This window comes from Megalopta genalis, chromosome 3, assembly GCF_051020955.1.
Source record: "Megalopta genalis isolate 19385.01 chromosome 3, iyMegGena1_principal, whole genome shotgun sequence".
Taxonomy (NCBI): Eukaryota; Metazoa; Arthropoda; class Insecta; order Hymenoptera; family Halictidae; genus Megalopta; species Megalopta genalis.
The window spans coordinates 12,163,845-12,184,993 of NC_135015.1; the positions used below are offsets into that span (position 1 = coordinate 12,163,845).

A 21,149-nucleotide genomic window follows, 5' to 3' on the forward strand; every position below is an offset into this window, starting at 1 on the left:
ATGGAGATTTCTAGTAATAAACTGATAAGTGTGAACGTTATCTTGTTTCATCAAGTTTGACAAAAATTCTGCTCTCTTCTCACCAATATTTATGTAGGCAAATGGATGATGGCTCGCAACAAATATTGTTCGCTCTCCTAAGAAATGATTACAATCGAAAAAGTTCTAATCATTGGAATCGTGAAGAAAGTGTTACAGCCAGGGTTTAAATACGAGGACCAACAATTTTTGGTAGAGGAAAGGTACGACTAAAAATGAGAATTGAAAAATAAATTTCATGTATCGGGCGCGGAACAGTGACACTGCAACGAGAAGTGTGCGTTTATCCTGACAGAGGAGATTAGAAAGAAAATTAAAAAGCGGAAGAGGAGAAACCTGGGAGAAGAAGAAACGTGAGAGCATAAAATGGTGAAAGGTATGGTGCACCGGACAGGAACAACGCAGAAGAAGAAAATTAGAAAATGCAGCGGAACAAGTATAGAGTTCCGAAAAGTAGATTCAGAAAATACTGAGACGAACCGAAAAACTATGAAATGGAGAAAGCAAACAACGGTATACGGAATGGAAACAGGATGATGCGAACACGATGGAATGAGAAAACGTATTTACCAGCTGATCGTATCACGGTGGATTAAACTTCCCAAACTTTGAAAAGAATTCGAACGCCTGAATGAAAGTACGATTCTCACTTTTAGTGACAAGCTTTCTGTTGGAATTTTAGCCTCGAACAAAAATTAATTTATAGTTTACTTAGTAAGATATCTTCAGTTAAGATATCGGTTTACATTTCGCCGGCTCCGTCAGCGGGCAGCGACGGTGACGTAATCTATATACAGGGTGTCCCACAATTATTTTAACAGCCGAAAATGAGGGGTAGCTGAGGTCATTTGAAGTAACTTTTTCCTTTGCGAAAATGCAATCCGCGGCTTTGTTTACGAGTTATTAACGAAAAACACTGGCCAATGAGAGGTGACGGTGCGAGAGAGAGGGTCCGCGAGAGAGTCCGCAGCACGAGGCTCTGACAGAAGGTCGGGACGGACTCGAGCCGCGATCGAAGTATTGAACAAGTCACAAGGCGAGAACTTTACGGATTTTTTTTACTACATAACAGTGATATTTTTAAGAAAAACGCTGTTCACCTTTACTTTAGAACGTCTGAAGAATATTTACTAATTTTTCGGACCCGAAATAATATGAAGTTTAACCGTGACAGCTGTTTTAATTTTCTGGTGTGCATGACACCTCGTGTGTACCATATGAAATTTTTATGCAAGGTGTACAGTGAAGATTAACGAATGATTTGCAAAGCTGATTTATTAATAAATAAGGGACGTAAAGGATTTGTTTATTAGAGAGATATGAAAAATATTATCAGTAAGAAACTCACCCATTTAGTTCAGGATGCATTTGCTGGCTGAAATTCATGATGTCGAAGGGCACTGACCTTGTACAACGTACAGCTGATCTTTCACTGCACTGTCACTAAACACTGATCACTTAATTAATCACTGATAATCCGAATCACTTGTGGATATTTAAGAAAGATCACTGAGACTCGTTCGCGGATAATCGTTTATTCGACGCGTTCGTTCGGAAGTCGACGTTTCACTGCCAAAAAGTCGAGGCCTCGACCGTGGGCCCTTGTCGTTCGTCTTTCGGCCGTCCGAGGAAATAACACCCGATACTATTTTCTTCAAAGCGCAGGGTACCGCCAAATGAAATAAACAAGATATGCCGAGACGTAAACTGTGTCCGACCCGCTGTCACCCTGCGCTCTTAGAACGTAATTAATGGCCGTGCGAAGAAAATGGTATCGAGTGTCATTTCCTCGGACGGCCGAACGAAGAACAACAAGGACCCACAGTCAAGGCCTGAATTTTTCGGCAGTGAAACGTCGACTTCCGAACGAACGCGTCGAATAAACGATTATCCGCGAACGAGTCTCAGTGATCTTTCTTAAATATCCACAAGTGATTCGGATTATCAGTGATTAAATAACTGATCAGTGTTTGGTGACAGTGCAGTGTAAGTGAACTTCGCAAATAACCATACCAGAGGTTCCACCGACAGTATCCCTCGAATGTTGCGGTCATCGACCTGGGATCAGCTGTTCGTTGTACGAGGTCAGTACATACGAGTCAGCAAATGCATCCTCAACTAAATGGGTGAGTTTCTTATCGATAATATTTTTCATATTTCTCTAAAAAACAAATCCTTTACGTACCTTAACGCGATTATTTATTATTAAATCAGCTTTGCGAATCATTCGTTGAATTCTGTTCGTACACGGAATTATTTAAATTAAAATATCATTTACGAACTTTGTTAATCTTCACTGTACACCTTGCATAAAAATTTCATATGGTACACATAAGGTGTCATGCACACCAGAAAATTAAAACGACTGTCACGGTTAAACTACATATTATTTCGAGTCCGAAAAATTAGTGAATATTCTTCAGACGTTCTAAAGTAAAGGTGAACAGCGTTTTTCTTAAAAATATCACTGTTATGTAGTTTAAAAAATCCGGAAAGTTCTCGCTTCGTGACTTGTTCAATACTTCGAACGCGGCTCGAGTCCGTCCCGACCTTCTGTCAAAGCCTCGTGCTGCGGACTCTCTCGCGGACCCTCTCTCTCGCACCGTCACCTCTCATTGGCCAGTGTTTTTCGTTAATAACTCGTAAACAAAGCCGCGGATTGCATTTTCGCAAAGGAAAAAGTTACTTCAAATGACCTCAGCTACCCCTCATTTACGGCTGTTAAAATAATTGTGGGACACCCTGTATATTAGATGCCGCGATACATCATCGCCGGTACCTTTTGATGTACTTCGTGCCCTGACCGTCACGTATACAATGTAAGACGCGACAAATAAAACGTCTCTGATTGGTGGACACGACGAACCCAAAAAGAGTATAACAGAAGCGTTTCTTCTTACCGGACTCTCAGTAGAGTTTGATCGCTCGATCGGTTTCGCTCATATACCTTCTCTCAATAAAGGAATAAAATAAAGTTCTTTTAAGCAAAGTATATTAGAATCATATTCATTTCCATTCCATAATCCCAATACTTTCCAATGACTTAATACGTTTCGAATAGATGAACTTAAAGTTCTCCGACACGAGCTCTACAGCTTAGCGTTCTCCTCCGGCTCTCTATGAGGTATTTGAGTTTCCTTCCCACATTCTATCTGCGTTAGTTCCCGTGCTCTGTCTCCATAGATGTCAGTGTAGCGGTGCGCGTCCCATGAAATACAATGAAATGTGCGAAGGGGAGCGTAACCGCGCATTGTTCTCAATGAACGTAGCGATCGCGGCCCTTATATCGTATCAGGGAATCGCTTTTTCTATTCGCGAGAATGCCTAACTTGTGCAAACAAATCTCGAACTTTTTGGCATTGTACAGCTTTGTTAGTTAAGTTTAGCCCTAGATTTACGGAGCACTAAATACAGCTATTTTATACAAGTAGCAATAAGACATTTATTCTGACTTTTAATCAGTGTTTATTGTAATATTTGTCCCAAGTAACATGTATGGAATAAATAACTCATATATATATATATATTTTTTTTAAAATAAAAATTTTTTAATTTACGATTAATATATATATATATATATATATATATATATATATATATATATATATATATATTGTACATATACATGTATCTTCGCAATCTGAATAATCGTAAATTAAAAAATTTATAGTCATCGCGGAACATACAGGTGACGGAAATAGTAGTTTCAGTTGTACACAATCACATTAAACAACACCTAATCTTCGCGAGGTTCTTTGGCTCTGCACAACAGAATGCAGCGATACCACAAAACCAGGTCGCAGCAAGTAAAGCGAGATTAATTGGGATTGTTTAAATCCATCACCAAAGGGATGAAAAATACGGTAACAGTATAACTCAGCAAGTTTGATCAGCTTGAAACGTGCTGTCACTATCCTAGTCAGCAAGGTAAAATTCACGGTAAAAGATTTACAACATCCGACAAGCAACATCCTGATTCCATGAATATCTTTTATTAACGTTGGAAAGGCGGAGATTTTTGACAAAAATATAACGTAGTATTTTATGTACCGACTTTCAGTCAACATACTTTTTAAGATACTCCTCTCAGGCACGTTCGTTCTTCTATAGACTTAGAAACTTATGCATTTTTGACCAAAATGACGGAATCAAATACAAAACTGAGAAATAAGAAGAAGATTGAAAAAACGATTAAAATTGAAAAGACGTAAGATACTCTGACTTAAGTACCTTACAATTAACTCGGACAATTTTTATTTTGCCCAAAAATCCACAGCATTTGATCCCAATTCAATGACAATTGTTTCTATCAATATAGCAGAAACAGTCAAATCAATAATAAATTAATTACAAACAAAGTATCTTTATTTTTGATTCAAGAACGGGATCAATTATCATTCCTCGTCTTCAGTAGATTTCAATATTTTTTCTTCACATGCGCCACGAATTTCGTCAACTAATTTCAATGTCATAAAAAATTATAGATTCGTTGTTGACTTATATCTAGAGGTTGATATTAATTTACGATCGCACGAATGATATTGATACAAAGAATTCGGGTCAATACATATAGTTAAGAACAGATGATGTTACTCGAGAACGGTGGATCCAGCTTGATAAAAACCAGCAGGAGCAGCACAGTTTTGTTACCCGACGCGGTGGAAAATGATTTCAGCGTAGACCGGGCGGCTTGGATGAGATTAAACAGTCGCAACAGACTCCCACGGCGGCAAAGTTCAATATGCCGAGCCGGTAACTCAATACTTATTGACACTCTCGAGCGTATCACCTCGAGACGAACGCTAAACGCAGTTTCCGCGGCGCGGCGTCGCGGCGCGTCGCGTCGGTGTCTATTCCCTCCTCGTATCCCCTGTATCGTATCAGACTAGAAACACAGGAAAAAGGGTAAAGAGGATAGTCGGCAGGATTGACTGGCATCAGTGAGAAAAAGGGAGGACAAGGTGGAAACAGAAAGAGAGAGAGAGAGAGAGAGAGAGAGAGAGGGGGGGGGAGGGAGAAAGTCAGCGCACACAAGTGCGCGTGTAACGCTGCTTCACTGTTTACACGCATTCCGTTCACCATTGATCCTCTTTGGGCTAGGCCGGGGTAGTTCGGTCCCCGTTCCCATCGCTCTTGGGATTGTTTATAAGACTTCCGGTTGCTGCCGCGCTTTTCAAAGCTCACCCCACCGGATCTCTCTCTTTCTTTCGTTCCAACTTCTATTTCTCTCCTTCCTTCTCTGTCGCTCTTTTTCTCTTTCTCTCCCTCCCGTTCCTTGCCAGTTCTCTCGCTTGCTCGACCGTTTGGCACGATCCTGCCTGGCTCTGTCTCTCTCGGCGCAGTGACTCGATGCCAGACAACAAGGGAGATTGTATGTATTACCTCGGCTGTCTGCTGCACGCTTGCCCCGGCTCTTCCCAATCTACTTTCGAATCTCGCCACGACCGATACAAGGCACCCGACGCGGCCGTGGGCGCGCGGGTGCTCGCAATGCAATGCGATCAAATCGAACTCGTCTCTCTCTTTCTCTTGCTCTTTCTCCCTCTCTTGCTCTTGCTCTCTCTCCCTCTCTTGCTCTCTCTCTCTCTCTAGCTCCTTCTCTCCCTCTCTCTCTCTCTCTCTCCCCCTCTCCTGCTCTCTCTCTCTCTCTCTAGCTCTTTCTCTCCCCCCCTCTCTCTATCTCTCTAGCTCTTTCTTTCCCTCTCTCTCTCTTTAGCTCTTTCTCTCCCTCTCTTGCTCTTTCTCTCTTGCTCTCTTTCGCGAGTCTCTCTTTCTGTCTCTCTGTCTCTCTGTTTCTCTCTTTCTCCCCATCGCTCTGCCACCGTGTTCTGTCACGGGCTTGAAATCCGCCGCTACATACGGTACAGAACCAGCGTACATAGAACGAGCAGGGTACGTGCGGTATGTGCACGTGTACCGGCACATGGCCGCCACCACCGGTACCGCCGCGGAACCTCGCGCTACCCCAATCTCTCCCTTCCGCTGCCCTCACGTTAGTCGTTTAGTCGCGGCACCGAAACCTGTCCAGCAACCTGGAAAATTTGATGGAACGAGACGGCAAACGCCACCTACGCATGCCTGTTTCTCTTACTTGGCAATCGAGGTGGCTCGAGGGGATGTGCGGGGAGTGTTCGAAGACCGAGTTCTTTTACTGGTGATTCTATGATATAGTTTGTGGTTTAGTCGCGCGGCACCGAAACCTGGACCAGTAGGGTAGTAGAGCTGGTTACCGTGGGGTATTACATTACTGAGCCTTTTCTTTATTTTCAAGCATAATTAATTTTATATTTATCGTATAGGACTTATCATTCTTTTTAAATTCAATTCAATTAATTATTTACTTGTTAAAATTAAACATGTGGGAAATGAAGAACGAAACTTCTTAAAATAACACAGAAGTTATTTCAATTCGATGTTACTGATCGGCCTACATAACTTCAAATCTCAGATTAGCTCTGTCATATTTTCAAAGAGGAGATATGTAAGTATGAAATTTTGTTAAAGCAGTCATCTATATAATGTGAACCTTTAAATATCTTATTATTATATCAAATTTTTTTTATAAAATATAAAATTTATGAAAATTTGTCGAGGATTAAATTTTTATTCTCCATAGTTATTGAAGCTCGGTATCCAGGAAGAGAGCACAGTAATTGATGCACAGTATGCGGAAGGACAGCGCAGTAAATGAGACGCAGTATTCAAGGAGGGAGCACAGTAACTGATTTTTCTAGATCTTAGGCACACAGTAATTGACACCAGAACTGTTTTGTTCTTTCTTCTAATATTCAAAGGAGATTGAATGAGGAAATTTACATCGACGAAAGAAAGTTATTTGCAATAAATCGCTTTATTCAGATGCGCTTATTATTCCTCTCCAATTTGAAAAAAAAATTATTATTACTGCTTAAAAAATTTCGAATACGTTCTTTCGAAGCTACCTAATAAGCGTGCCAAGTCTGAAGCTTTAAAATTCAGCACTTATCTCCCAAAAATTGCCTTGTATAATCAGGAATATTCCTTAAATTCTTTTGTAAAAATCACCACTTGAACCTTTAAATGATCAGTGTGAAAGATACAGCCAATTGATCAGCCTTGCATAAATACCCAAAATTGTCTCCAACGTACAATAACATTATAGTCATTACAAATATAAATTTCTCTATGTTTCGAAAGGAACACGCACAGAATCATAGAAACAACTCGAAAAGTGCTTATTAACAAAAAGATCAAAAGCAACGATAGCCTATGAACATTACACAGCACAGCAGAACAGATTCACACGCAGAAACGATCGTTCCCGCGAGCGATGGAGCAGATAGTCTTTCCACGGTGCAGGAAGTAAAACTCACGGCCACGTCACGGTAGTACCGGAATTCGGGGTGGCGAGGAGAGCCTAACGAACGTATACTTTCGCCCCTTGTACTTTGTTAGCCTGGTTTCACGGTTTCTTCCGGTAGCCGGCGCGGAGAGAAAGCAATGCGCGGTACTGACCCTTCGAGCCGAAACCCAATTCAGTTCTGGACCGCAGTTATCCGATTATCGCTATATACTTAACCTGTAGGGGGCTTCTTGGTGTGTGGTTGCGGTGAATGGTGGTGGTGGTGGTAGTGGCGGCCGTGATAGGGGCGAGCTGGGGGTGTTGGTATTCCGGTGCTTGAAGCCGGGATACCTACATCCCGCGAAAGGAAGCGAGCGATTAATCACGTTTTACTAGACTTCGAGCCGAGCCAACCAATTTGGCCGGAAAGGTCGTTGTTTTCAGATAAGAAAGCTGGAGAAAGATGGAGCACGAGAAGGAGCCGCCACGGAGCAGCGGAACAATCGACGAGTCCGACGGGTGATCCGGAGTATGGACAAACAATCTTATCTGCCGGCCGGGAGATAGGACTCTCAATTTCTACTCTCTCTCTCTCTCTCTCTCTCTCTCTCTCTCTCTGTCTCTCTCTCTCTCTCTCTCTCTATCTCTCGCTTTCTCTATCTCTCGCTTTCTCTCGCTCTCTTTCTCTCTCTTTTCTCTCCCCTCTTTCCCTGCCCCTGCCTTTCTTCTCTGTTCACATACCGATGCATCGAACTCGACGCGCTCCTTTCCTTCGCCAGTTCGCTGGCCGTCGCTATTCCCTTTCTATTCCCGTTACAGCTGAGGCTCAAATCTCTACTCTGCCCCAATGGACCTTGTTCTCTTCGATGTCCAGGCGAGAGATACATCCATTTTTCCGCGTGAGTACGCCTTATCGGCTGCGGGTGACGCTCGCCGATAAATATTAGCTTGCCGCGAAAGTGTCGAACGGTTCTCATACCGGAAAGAATATACGTGACTGGGGTTTCAAAGTATCGAGCTTGGATCATCTTGTTCGTTGATTCGCTTTATTTAGAAGATCGTCGAACGGTATTTGATAGTCGTGCAATTAAGCTCTTAACCCGTTGGCCCTTCTGTGGGTGACGGAATTCGTTGCGCAGATTCGCAAATTAATTTTCACGCTGATCTCTTCTCGATTTTATTAGCTCTTCAATTTTAATTTGATTAAATCAAACACTTCAACTGCATGCAATGCAGTCTAGTTTAATGCATTTTATGCATTTATGGGAAAAGTGAGTTGGTATAATTAAAAACAATGAAAATATTAAAAGAAACTAAGAACCTTGATGTATTAATTTAACGCATTATTAACGAAAGAAAACAACTCATGCTTCGCTTTTGTTACGCAGATAATTATTATTTTACATAAAAATTCACAGTGCAGTGATTAATATGATGGATCAGTTTTGAACGTTAATATAATTGTACTCGATGTTAAATAAAATACACTATTGCTTCTATCTAATATTTAACATATTTTCTGCTTAATAATTAGCCTAACATAATATAACGTATATTAATTAAATACATTAGCTTCATTAGAACTGTAAATTGTTCACGCTATTCCACTCCGAAACTGCTTACACTTTCCATTGTGATAGCCTACTATTGATTACATTTCATTGTATATTTGTTTATAAGTAGAGTAACAAGATTGCATTTACTCTATCCACTATAATGATTCTGGTAAGTATTTAAAAATTGCTAGGTGATCGAAGAGACACTTGGGTAAGTGAACCAATAGTAGTAGCAGCATTCCTTCATAACGTCTGTCTTCGCCGAATTTGTTGTACAGTTCCAGTGGAACTTGTTCGACGTAAATACCCTTGTTTGCGTTCAGTGTTGGCAGATGAACATTGCATTTAGTCGAAGTACTTGCACAACAGTAATTTGTGGATTTAGTCGACCATAAATTCAACAGTCCTAACACTGATTGCAATATGATGTTTACATAAGATGCTCGATATTAGATATAGTATGTATAGATGTAGCAGAATTATGAATTAATCTGTAGCCGGCCCATGTTTGGGGACATATTCATAAAGCACAAGACGGGAGCCTTGGCTTGGATTTAATTGTAATTTTAGCGGTATCTGTTCATCGAAGTTTATTACACCGCGGTGCGCATGAGAAGATTCTGTAGGCTGAAATTATGTACTGTTTAAGCGGTAATCAAATTCAGATTAGAAGCTTGATATTAATACACATCTTACCACAGACGTTGCTGGAAAAGCAACATATTGCCTTTATGTGCTATGAAACCAACATGGATTCCAGTTTCATAATTTGGAAAATCCTACTGTCACAGCGTAAACACTAATGTGAAAGAAAATCGAACTCGAAAAGATCGTGTACAATTAAATTAAATGTTCTGACAGGAATAATGCGAGAAAGAATTAAAGTAACGTCAACAGATCTCTCAATTCAAAATAAATGATAACCCAGCTTTTAACTGTAACGGCAAGCAACGCTCGCAAAAATTTTGAGAAAAAGAACAATACTCTTAATCGATACAGTCCCATCTTGGAGCAATTTGCAGAGGAACGTAAACTCGTTAGTTGCAAATTGTCTGCTCGGGAAAAGGTGAAACGATACCACGATAAAAATTGTTATTAAACGTCGTGTATTGTAGCTGATATCCGACACGTTCTGATCCCCGTGAAAATTTCCGTATCTCAGCGAACCCGCAACACACTTTGCACCATCATAAAACGTTCTCGACACGCGTTGTAACTAAATCCGCCCTAACTCTATTCGAGAACGGGTCTGGCCGTGAGCCAATGAGCCGGTAGCCGGTGACAAAACTTATTCAATTATTTTTCTATCAACCTGGCCTGGTGCTCCGCCGCGTATCCGTGATGTGAACAGGTAAGAGATAGTTAACGCGAACTTGTTTAATTATTTCTGTAACGCTGGTTTACCGTGCGCTTAACAGAGGCACGTAGCCCTTGAGAACAAAAATATTTTGATGAATTATTGGCTTACTTGTTTTACTTGTTTGCAACAGTGTGACCTGTTTTGAAGTATTGTTGGGTTTGAAGGATCAAATGTTATGATAAACGAAAAGTTCTCTAAGGGGTTTTTGCTATTTCATTTCAAATCTAAGTATAATATAAGACCTACCTAATGAGCTACATGCATAATACCATGACCTTCACGTGGTCTTGAATTACAACAAATTTAGACACCGATAATCTTAAAATCGCGAAAAATATGACCGAAAATCCAAACCAAGTCACATCTAATTTAATTCAATTTTTAGTAACAATGTGGCAAAAGTAATGAATGTTTGCACATATTAAAATCGTCGTTAACACGGGACCAGTGCAAAAATGTGACTTGATAAGTCTGGTGGGATATTACATACATCAATCAATTTCGTCAAGAAAATAATGCAAAAAGTAATTTTAATAAGGAAGCATTTAATTCAAATAATACATTTGTCAATAATGTTATAAAAAGTACAAGGCTATGCGTTATATTATTATTAGTATTAGTATTAGTATTAGTATTAGTATATTAGTATTATTATATTAGTATTATTATATTAGTATTATTATATTAGTATTAGTATATTAGTATTAGTATATTAGTATTAGTATTAGTATTAGTATTAGTATTAGTATTAGTATTAGTATTAGTATTAGTATTAGTATTAGTATTAGTATTAGTATTAGTATTAGTATTAGTATTAGTATTAGTATTAGTATTAGTATTAGTATTAGTATTAGTATTAGTATTAGTATTAGTATATTAGTATTATTATCATCGTCATTCTGTTTAAATCCAGCTAATAATTTGAAAATAAAAATTGCTGCCGGGTTAATTTAGATCTCGAGAAGAATATTTACTCGCCTCGAATCCATTTTCTTGACTCATATAGAAAATTCGGACGATAGGAGATTAACGACACAAAGGTACAAACTGGTCGACAGCAGGAACGTGGTTCGCTAAGGCTATTCACCTGACTGCGCTCTGAGCTACGTAGAAGGCGAACCCTTGATATGATGATCCCAAAACTAAATAACCAACAGAAGTCTGGTTTTGCTAAGAGAGCGAGAGAGAGAGGAAGAGAGGTGGAGAGGTAAAGGCACTCGATTCGAGTTCCACGCAATTCACCCGGATCCGCTGCGGAATTCCCGTGGAAAGAGGACCCGAAGGACACGGCCGCGAGATTCTCGGGCAGGTCCTCTACGTCTCCGTGAAGAGATGAAGGTTCGAGTCCCCGGAAACGGTAAATTAATTCGCGAACGACAACTCCAGTCGCCGCGCCGGTTCTACTCGCTTTCACCGTCTAAACATCAGGGCCAGAAGTTGACCGTATCCGAGCGTATCCGAGGGTATCTGCCGGTAGCCGGCATGGCACCCGGCAGCACCCGCCATATCCGGCGTATCCTCCCTGGAACACGTATTTGGCACCGTTTCTCCGTTGCCGCATCTGCATCGGACGTCAACGTACAACGGATCTTCCTATAGCAAACTGTGTCGATCGCAATCCGCGAACTGCGATGCGAACTGATATCCAATTCCCCGGGCCCCGGCGATCTGCGAAATTAGGGAGCTAACTGCTTTCGCAAGGGGGCAAGGGGTGGCCTGTTCGCCGATTGCTTTCCAATTTCGAGGCATACACGCGAGAAATGTTTGATGACCGAGCGCCGACGCGCCGCGAGGTTTCGCCTGCATATTTCAAACGATCTATCCGATTTTATATGAACATCCTAGCAATTATTCCGATTGCGGAGGTTTGCGTGGATCGCGGCCTATGGATAAAGTCGGCGTTGCTTAGCGTCACTCGATTATGACAGCCAATATAATGTTTACGCAGAGTGATCTGTTCGATGAGCATACTTCAGCGAACGAACGTTTACCGTATTATGCGAACGAGTAACGTTTAGCCTTCTCGCGACCAAGACAGGGTGGTTCTATTGTACAAGCTGGTTCACCATTTCGATTTGAATTACTGTTGTTATTGTTAGCGAAAACAGACTCACTAGAATGATTAATAGTTGTTAATAGTTGTTTTATCTTAATATTCTTTGCAAAAAAGTATCAACCGATTCATGTCAACGAAAGGATTAATTTAATAGATAATCTTTTTTACTTATGTTTTAATTACAGAAAGATTTTACAAAATAATGAATATTTATTAATTTTAATAAAAGAATATTAAACGCGTGTGTAAAAGTCGAGCATAAACTTAAAGTAAAAAAGATTGTCTGTGTTCCGTCGAAAGTACCGAAGATTTTTATCAATTGCTGTGACTAATAGAAAATATACTTTTTCTTAAACAAAGTCTGCGGTGATTTCCTATAAGAAATAACAGCAAAGACTTCTTGAAGCTTCTAAAATAAATACTCATTTCTTGAGGTTTTCCAATTAATTGACAGCAAAAGTTCGGCAAAGCTGCGGTGGAAGTTTCTCTTTGCATCGCGTTGCGGCTACAAATTGGAGGCTCGCTCGCAAAGCATTCATTTAACGTTCGAAGAGGGAGCAATCGAATCGAAATTTCTCATAAAAGATCTCCGGAGAGTAACGCGCCACTATTTCGCCCAACACAAAGCTTGAAAGCTTAAAATCACAGATATCGATTCCAATGAAAAAGGCACTCACACGCTGGCACGTATGCGTGGACAATTTTAATAATCTGTACGGACAAAAGACCTTTGTCTTTTATCGAGTAGACTGCATAATTCCTGCAGGTTGTCGATGAAACGTAAATATGGATGAATATAGCAATCCGTAGTGAATAAAAGTGTAGAATTACGATTAGTTCGATTGTTTGTACTGGATGACGTTGCCCATTGTGCTTTCCACAAAGGGAGCAATTGTCGTGTTTCTATCTGCTCTCTATTCTTTGAAATATTAAACGGAACTGGCTGCCTACGTTCTATACACCGAAAGATCAGACTTTCTAGTTTTGATTTATATGGCTGTATCTGATTTGCGCGAACTTCGTTCAAACATGTTCAGTATTCTTTAATACTATTATATAATTTAAATTACACAAAAATATTCGTTACCGAACGTGAACACAATTTAACAAACAAATAAATTTATAATACTCGAGCACGAGAGAATTTTTTAATTACGTTAACAATGCAATAAAGTTTGCGCAAAGAAACTTTTTCTAATTTTCTCTCTTTTTCGCGAAGCAATTAAAATCGTAAACACCGCTGCTAGCTAAAAATTGTCTACGCGAGCCAATTCGAAATTCGCAAAAATTATAATTACCTCATGCGTTATTAGTTGTTCGCGGACTACGCTCACAAAAGTTAATTTTCATTATTTTCAGCGTGAAATTTAATCATCTATTGCAGGAGTTCGTATAAATGGTTAAATATTCACAACTGATAAACAACGTTCGCCTTCAATTCATATGAACAGAATATTGTCACTGTTGACTTGATTCATTTCGAAATATAAATTCCGAAATCGAACCGATATTCTGAAGCAAGAAATTTCGATAAAATTCACAGAATGCGTATCAGTTACCGGGATCTACAAAACGCGTGTTTCAAACGTTCGTTATCGGATAAAATGTTAAAAAAAAACGTGAATTTATCTTTCTCGTCGTTTCAAGTAATGATAAAATTAGAAAGATGTATTTTAGCCATTGTCCAGTAGACCGCAGACCTTTTAACATCTAAAAAAGCAATTCAAGTCGTTGGTTTTCAAGTCGTCTGGTTGTCAAAAAGTTATTGCGTTTTAAAAGACATGCGAATACTTTAATAAAATCTCGGAACGTTAAGGAGGAATTAATTCGATTCTACTCACCAATTGGCACGTTGACAGCAAAGAGAAAGAGAAGGGCGCGTTGGCAGAGCATTGTGCACTGCATGGGAAACGCGATGAATCGTCCGTCGATGGAACCAGCTACTCCTTTTATCTACTTAACCCTGTCATCTTCCGCGGGAACGTCGGTTTCCGGTCTCCTGACGCATAGCATGCCTGAAACACCGTTAAAAAAAGGCAATAACCGGTTAATCGTTGTTCACGGTGTGCTCGTAGACGACGAAGTCGCCGTCGAACGGCCTCCGGCGTGGGTTGGGAACAAGGCTAGGGGTTGTTTGGAGCGAAAGGACAGAAGGATGCCGCTTCTCTTGTCACCGGGTCCGGTTTATCGGCCGTTTCCACCGAGCGAACTTTCGACTCGCGCGCGCCCCTGCATCGCAAAACTGACTACCCTACCACTTCTGCTATCGTTATCTGGGACGAGGCTGACGTTCCTCCTCGTTGACGTTCGACCGTGTTCTCCAGAACTTGCCTAATAGGCCGGTCAAAGGCGAACTACGGATGCCGCGTATACTCGGGGAAGGGGACAGATGTACCGGTGCGGGTCCCTCCGCATTTACATTCTGTTAACCGGCTGTTTTAAACACTGTCCAATCTCGCTCCCGAATCGATCCTTTCTTTTTTCCTCCGCCGGGGATTAACACTAGAAACGATTCGGTATCTGGTATCGGTGCTCCCAAAGTTCCCGACATTCTGCTGCGATTTTCTCGTTTATTCGCGTCAACCCTTAACTCTTGCCTATACATATAACCGGGTTCGTTCTTTTAGCAATATTTAGTCGATCTTGGCAAAATATCGCAAAACCGCATCGGATTATATTGGGATATTGGATTAAATATTATAAATGGACTGTGGATATTTATGCAAGATAAATATTGCCCGCATCAATTGCAAGAAATGGAAACGAAATAGCGAGTCCTTGCTATCAATAATAATTTTAGTCGACTCAGAATAACATGCGAACGTTTCATCGTTCTTTTAATCTTTCTAGTATTTTGAATTATAAATAGTCAACTTTCCCATAAGTGCATAGAATCTGCAGTCTGAGCTGCAAATATTGTGGGCATTAACCAGTAACCTCGAAAACTCGTAGTACCGAAACAATTTATGTAATGTGATGAACAAATGAAAAAGAATATATAATGCCTTCTGACTACTCTTCTAAATTTGTTCTCAAGAATTGACAAATTATTCCGACACGTAATTATATGGATCACGCGGTTTTAATGCTAGATTTATGGGAACCACCGACATGAATCTTCGGTTCAGCTCTTTACAAACCAAAGTGTTTCCTCTCTTTTGTTTCTGAGTTTGTTAGAACTAGTCCGCGGATCTTCGTGCAGAAAGAATCAATTAGAAGCTTCATTTTCTATTTAATTATTTTAGTAGACCACAAGTAACGCCTTAAATGCTTTTAATCTTCCTACTGTTTCGAACCGCAGCTAGGCACGCATCTTTGTCACGAATGCATAAAATCCGCGATCCACTCACGAAACAACGGTCAAAAATTAAAAATAACGTCGAGCATTATTAAGAGCGGGCTTTATCGCGGGTATAAACGTCAGACAAACGCCGGTTTATCGTTCCGTACGATAATTTTCCACGGCGGATACGCGCGCGGCTATCCGTTGCGACGCACTGCGCCCGATAAAACGAAAAGCTGTAACGCCCGAGTATTATTGAAATGATTGTGCAGTAAACGGTAGGTATGTATATGGTCACAGCCCGCTTCTGCTTGTTGCGGAACGCCGTTCCGACCGCGTATTACAAAATTGTTAATTTTCCGAGCCAGTCGGGGCGAGTATGCTCGCTTATGCTCGCGTTCCACGTGGTGCGCACCATTGATCAGATTCGGACATTCGGCCCTTTCCTGCCCGGCACGGTCGAATCTGCGATAAAGTATTTACAGTGATAATCCATCGGGCGTAGAGAGTCTAAACATCGCGCGCGTCGTTAAATCTCGATCCGTTGATCGATATCGTTGACGGACGCGGCGGTAAATTATTAATCGCCGCCGCGCGGCGATCGCTTTAGCATGGGTCTCGGCTCTCGACGCGAACGGCACAATGGCCGCGGGCCGAGCTTTCGCCGACCGAGCGAGACGTCGAGTGCCGAAGAAATGAAAGGCATTGTTTGTTATCGGACAATTCGATATAGAAAGCTGAAACGTACATTTTTGTGCTGCTCGACTCGCGCCGCCCATTCCGCTTCGCTTCTTGTCGCTTCGCACGTTTGTTCCATTCTGTTCCACGGTGTTTTAACGACGATAATGGAATTACGGGTTCATGGCGAGCCAAAAGTGGATCGGAAAATATGCTGTCTTTGCTGGTCGATTATGCGACTGATATTTTCTGGGGGATATTAACCTCGCTAAATACGATTTCCTTGCTCTCATTTTGGCATCGATTTGACACAGTTTCATAGATCGTTCTATTAATTCCGAGCAACGTGAATAATCTCCGTCGAAACTTCGCTTCGCCTTAGATTTTCATTCCCGATTATTTTAAATATCAATGACAAAAAAGATAGAATTTCATTCGATATTTTCGTCACAAGCCTGTGGCCGGATTTTATAATCCAATAATATTTGATCATTGTGAATTAAAAATACGGCAAAAATGTGTCGAATTATTTGCGCGATCTTCGAAAGCATCTTTCTCATTTATTCCGAAAATCTCAGAAAAATATTTGTACACGCATGTGCACCTTAAATGCGCAGGTTCCGTTTTCTTAGAAAAGAGTGTTAACCCTTTCGGTACGAGCGCGCTGTCCGCCGTGACACTCCCATTGTTCGGGGTGCCGCGTCGAAAATGCGCACATAACGCAGGTTCAGTCCACTTTTGTACGAAGATTTTCTTAAGCGTTAAGTGATGACTGTGCTTAATCCGTTTTTAAATCTTTTGTTTCCTGTAAACAATCTGTGAAGGGCCTACAATATGTTAAAATCTATGAACAAGTTTCGAAGAAAAATGTAACCTGAAATTTTTTTAATCAATTCAGATCAAACGACAATTATACCTGCAGCTGCTTTTTCGGAATCCTTGTAAGAAAAGATTTTATCCGTTTGGGTCCCATAGATTATTCAGAAAACACGGTCGAAAAATGCGCGATAGCGCTGCTTGGGACTCAAACGGTCGTTAGAATAATTTCTAATATGTCAGAAATATGGCTCACACGGATGCAAGATGTATTCGGCACTCGTCCATTTTGGTCATCGGATGGATGCTGGATATATCCGGCGCTCGTACCGAAAGGGTTAAAGCTGTGTTCAAGAAATAATAATTCCACATCTTACCAAATAAGGGACGTAAACAAGTGGCTCTAGAAAATTACGCTGTTTATTGCACACTTACAGAATCGCTTCATTAATTCAGTGATTTAGGCTAGAGAAGAAAAACGGCTCGGGCAGTGTTTAGGCCTCCTGAGTTGCACTTCCGCAGCTGGTTCGCACGATCGCTTTAACGACGGAATATTTTCTAAAAGCGTAAATTAGCACGCCGACTTTCCCGACACTTCGCGCGATTTATGCGAACAAATTCGTAAGCCGGTCTCGGCATAAAAATTACAACGGTATACACTGAACGTAAGTCGCTTCAAACAAGTTTCTCGCGCGGGCGCGACGGTAGATTACGCAATTCGTAAAACGGGCACGAAGGGAAAAATGTAGTTAAATATAAAACGCAAAGCGCGACGCGTGTTGTACATAACCGGCGGCGGTTGCTCGTTGTGCCCGGTGAAATTATTTAAATTGTAGCGTACGCTCTAACTACAAATAAATTACGCGGTGAAATGTGTCGCGTGTCGACAAATATAATACATCGTGAAACGCGATAACTCCCGTGCACATCGGATGTTTTGTAATGCGGAATGAAAAAGGGCGGGGCCTTGACACATTGCGTTATTTCATTATTTATTAATCTTAGCTACTTATCTTATGGTTTCGGAAGGAAAATATTCTCAGATCTTGAGTCCGCCGATGACACAGTTTTATTGAAATTATTAAATTGCAAAAGTAAAATATTGACACAAATCTCTATTTTCTTGTATACAAATTTTTACACACAACTTGCTCATGCACTTATATACTATATTAATAAAAATAATCCTATATATACAGAGTCAGCGAATATGAACATCGAAAAAAATTGTATTTTTGAAGCACTGTTTAAGCAGATAATTTGTTGAGGAGTTATTTAATGTGATTACATTTGCCTATCGAAAACACACGTTTGAAAAAATAATTCTACACCCTCTAGATCCCGAGATATCTAAAAAATACGGATTTTACTCTCAACTGTTTGCGAAAAAAATACGCGCCAAATATTTTTCATCAAACTATATTATACTAAAATTTCATTAAAATCTCCTTTTACATATTAGTATTGTTATTCGTAGATATTAATGACCGTTTTTATATTAATTAACACATATTATTAATATATATGTATATTAATTCATATATATTATTGTTGCGACGGCAACACCGAAGGTCGAACGTCCCTGGCCATCCCTTGAGCAATTAAGCGATATACCTGCGACACTAAAAAATGCACCCAAACGAAAATACCCTTCGACCCGACGAACGGACAACACGACTCATAAATTCCATATTTCACAAAACGGAAAAATTACAACCCGAACTTTCGAACAGTTTCCCACTCCTCAAGTTCCTTCCGACACACCCATCTCCAATCAAAAACGCTTCATTTCCTCCACCAAAACCCACCATACACCAATCAACAAAAAAACCGAGGCGACAAGCGAAAAGGCACCTAGAACGTTAGACAGAATTGTCAGAACCACCAGAACTGTCAGAACGGTCAGAACTCGTAGAACTCTAAGAACGCAGATAACGCATCGCCAAGACCATAGCTGTAATATTATTAAAGTGTACGTAAAGGCAACCAGCGACTTCATTAAACTTAATTCCATTTGAAAACAACGCGCACATACAATTATTATAAAAATTTATATTGATTAATTTTTTATATAGACGATTTCAAAATATAAAAAGCACAAAAACGGAACTCACAACCTACCATATAATTCAAGACAATTTAACCTTGACATTAGTTTAAATAAGTTTCATTTCGTAGTATAGCCTGTTGTAACTGATTGTAAAGAGTTTCGACTGAATTTGGTTGATAATCCTTTTTGATTATCATGTCTGCACTTTCGACGTAGTTGCCAGATTTTGTCGCGAATCAAGTGCCGGTGTTGGTTGACACAAGAAAATTTTAATGTTTCGGATTACAAAGCGGAAGACCGATCGTTTGATCTATTATCTTGGATGAAAATTGAGAGGCACTAGGCCGTAAGGATCGAGTCACCCTGTAATTGACAGGAGATCAAGGCTGCCAGGCGAAATACCGTTTTCGAAAATTCACTTTTATCCTCGGTGCGCGCACCCTGTTATAGTCAACGTAAATTACATTATTAATCAAATTACGTTATAATACGATACTCTCTGGATGTCGCAGTGAACTGCGAACAGTTGAAAATATTTGTAGATCAAACTTCGCGAGGATATTTTCATTCTGCTCTCAGAAGTCCTAGGTTTGATGCTACTACAAGCTTTGAGTCCACTTGTTTCTGTACAACTAGATTCCATCCCGGCTTTTCGCACTAATTCGCCTCTCATTCGCCTTTCATTGTTATCGAGTATCGACTCGCCATAGTTCTCGGCCAATTACCTGACGATTTCAGGAAGCCTCTAGATTGATCGACTTATTTTGACGTTCTAATTGGCCTAAATTCCATCGCTTCCGCAAACGTCATTTCCTCTATATTTTTAACTCGACGAATCTCTATGGACCTTCCAGATTCATAGTTCTATGATTTGTTTCCACATAAATGATCCCTCGCACTCATTAGTTACAAAATACAAAGCATTCTTCTGATTCAACACATTTGATAAAAATTCGATATTGTCACTAACAGCTTTAGGAATGCTCATTGCACATATATACTAAAAAAAAGAGCAATCCAATGATACAGATGTTCCATGAACATACCATCAAATCGTCATAAAATTGTGGATGACGATAACAGTTTTAAAATTGTTCCAAAATTGTTTCCAGCTAATTAAAGTATCTGTTTAACAATAATAAAAAAAACATGATCAGATTAATGTCAGCAATATACCATGAACGTTGCATTAAATCATAATGGAATTAAGCATGGCGAAGTCGCTGGTGTCTATTTCCTCAAAAAAAAAAGATCACTCGAGTGACATCGATATTTCGCGAATGCAGCATTAAAATCGTAAAAAAATTAAACGCGACGAGGATCCGTTAAAAATTTTGAACGCTCAATTGGCGAGATTGGCGAGCTGTACGCGAGTCCTCTGCGAGTCGAACTCCGCGTAAAATACGAAACACGGAACACGAAATGCTGCAGTTCGTTACCGACAAGGTAAAGCCGATCTATACCACAAACAGCAGAAGTAGCAACGGAAGCAGCGACCGGCGGCTGCTGCGGCAACGAATTGGCTCTTTCACGCAGACAGCCGAACAAAAAGAGTCGGACGGGGTTAACTCTAATTTACATTCGCGCGCACCTATGTACTCTGCATATTTACAATGCACGTGCGCGCATATACGGTACGTGCCAGAAGGTGTGCCGCGGGCGAATGAGAAAGTCTTGAGTTAACAGTCCGGACGATTTTCAAAGACAACTTTATCGCCGCGAGCCACGTTTTTCGTGAATGCGAGTACGAATTCGGAGTGCCCCGCGTATTTCCCGCATTTTGACTTGTTAGACTGCGGAATTTTATGCGAAGTAAAAATAGTCCGCATCAATCGCAGGGAACAGAAACCAAATAGCAGATCCGTTATTCCTTTAACCCTAGAAAGATAACCATATGACAACGTACGTAAAAGATAACCATACGCTTCAGAGGCGCATGCTTTTCTAAGGCGTCAATTTTATACTAACAATGGATATTTATTTAAGTTAA

The 21,149-nt window shown here is 40.4% G+C and overlaps 1 protein-coding gene and 1 long non-coding RNA gene across 5 annotated transcripts in view; one reads left to right on the forward strand and one right to left on the reverse strand.

The window, feature by feature from the left end:
* Positions 1-21,149, forward strand: part of LOC117229658 (uncharacterized) — a 233,565-nt gene that overhangs the window by 179,497 nt on the left and 32,919 nt on the right. The gene's annotated exons all lie outside the window — the stretch shown is intronic.
* LOC117229651 (lachesin) overlaps positions 1-21,149 on the reverse strand; it is a 314,228-nt gene that overhangs the window by 163,629 nt on the left and 129,450 nt on the right. For all 4 annotated transcript variants that reach the window (XR_004492603.2, XM_033486268.2, XM_033486270.2 and 1 more), the window contains one exon: positions 14,174-14,347. Coding sequence is in view for 3 of the 4 variants with exons in the window: in XM_033486268.2 (XP_033342159.1) it covers positions 14,174-14,237 (64 nt within the window). In the remaining variant the exon portion in view is untranslated. The remainder of the gene's footprint in view (positions 1-14,173; positions 14,348-21,149) is intronic.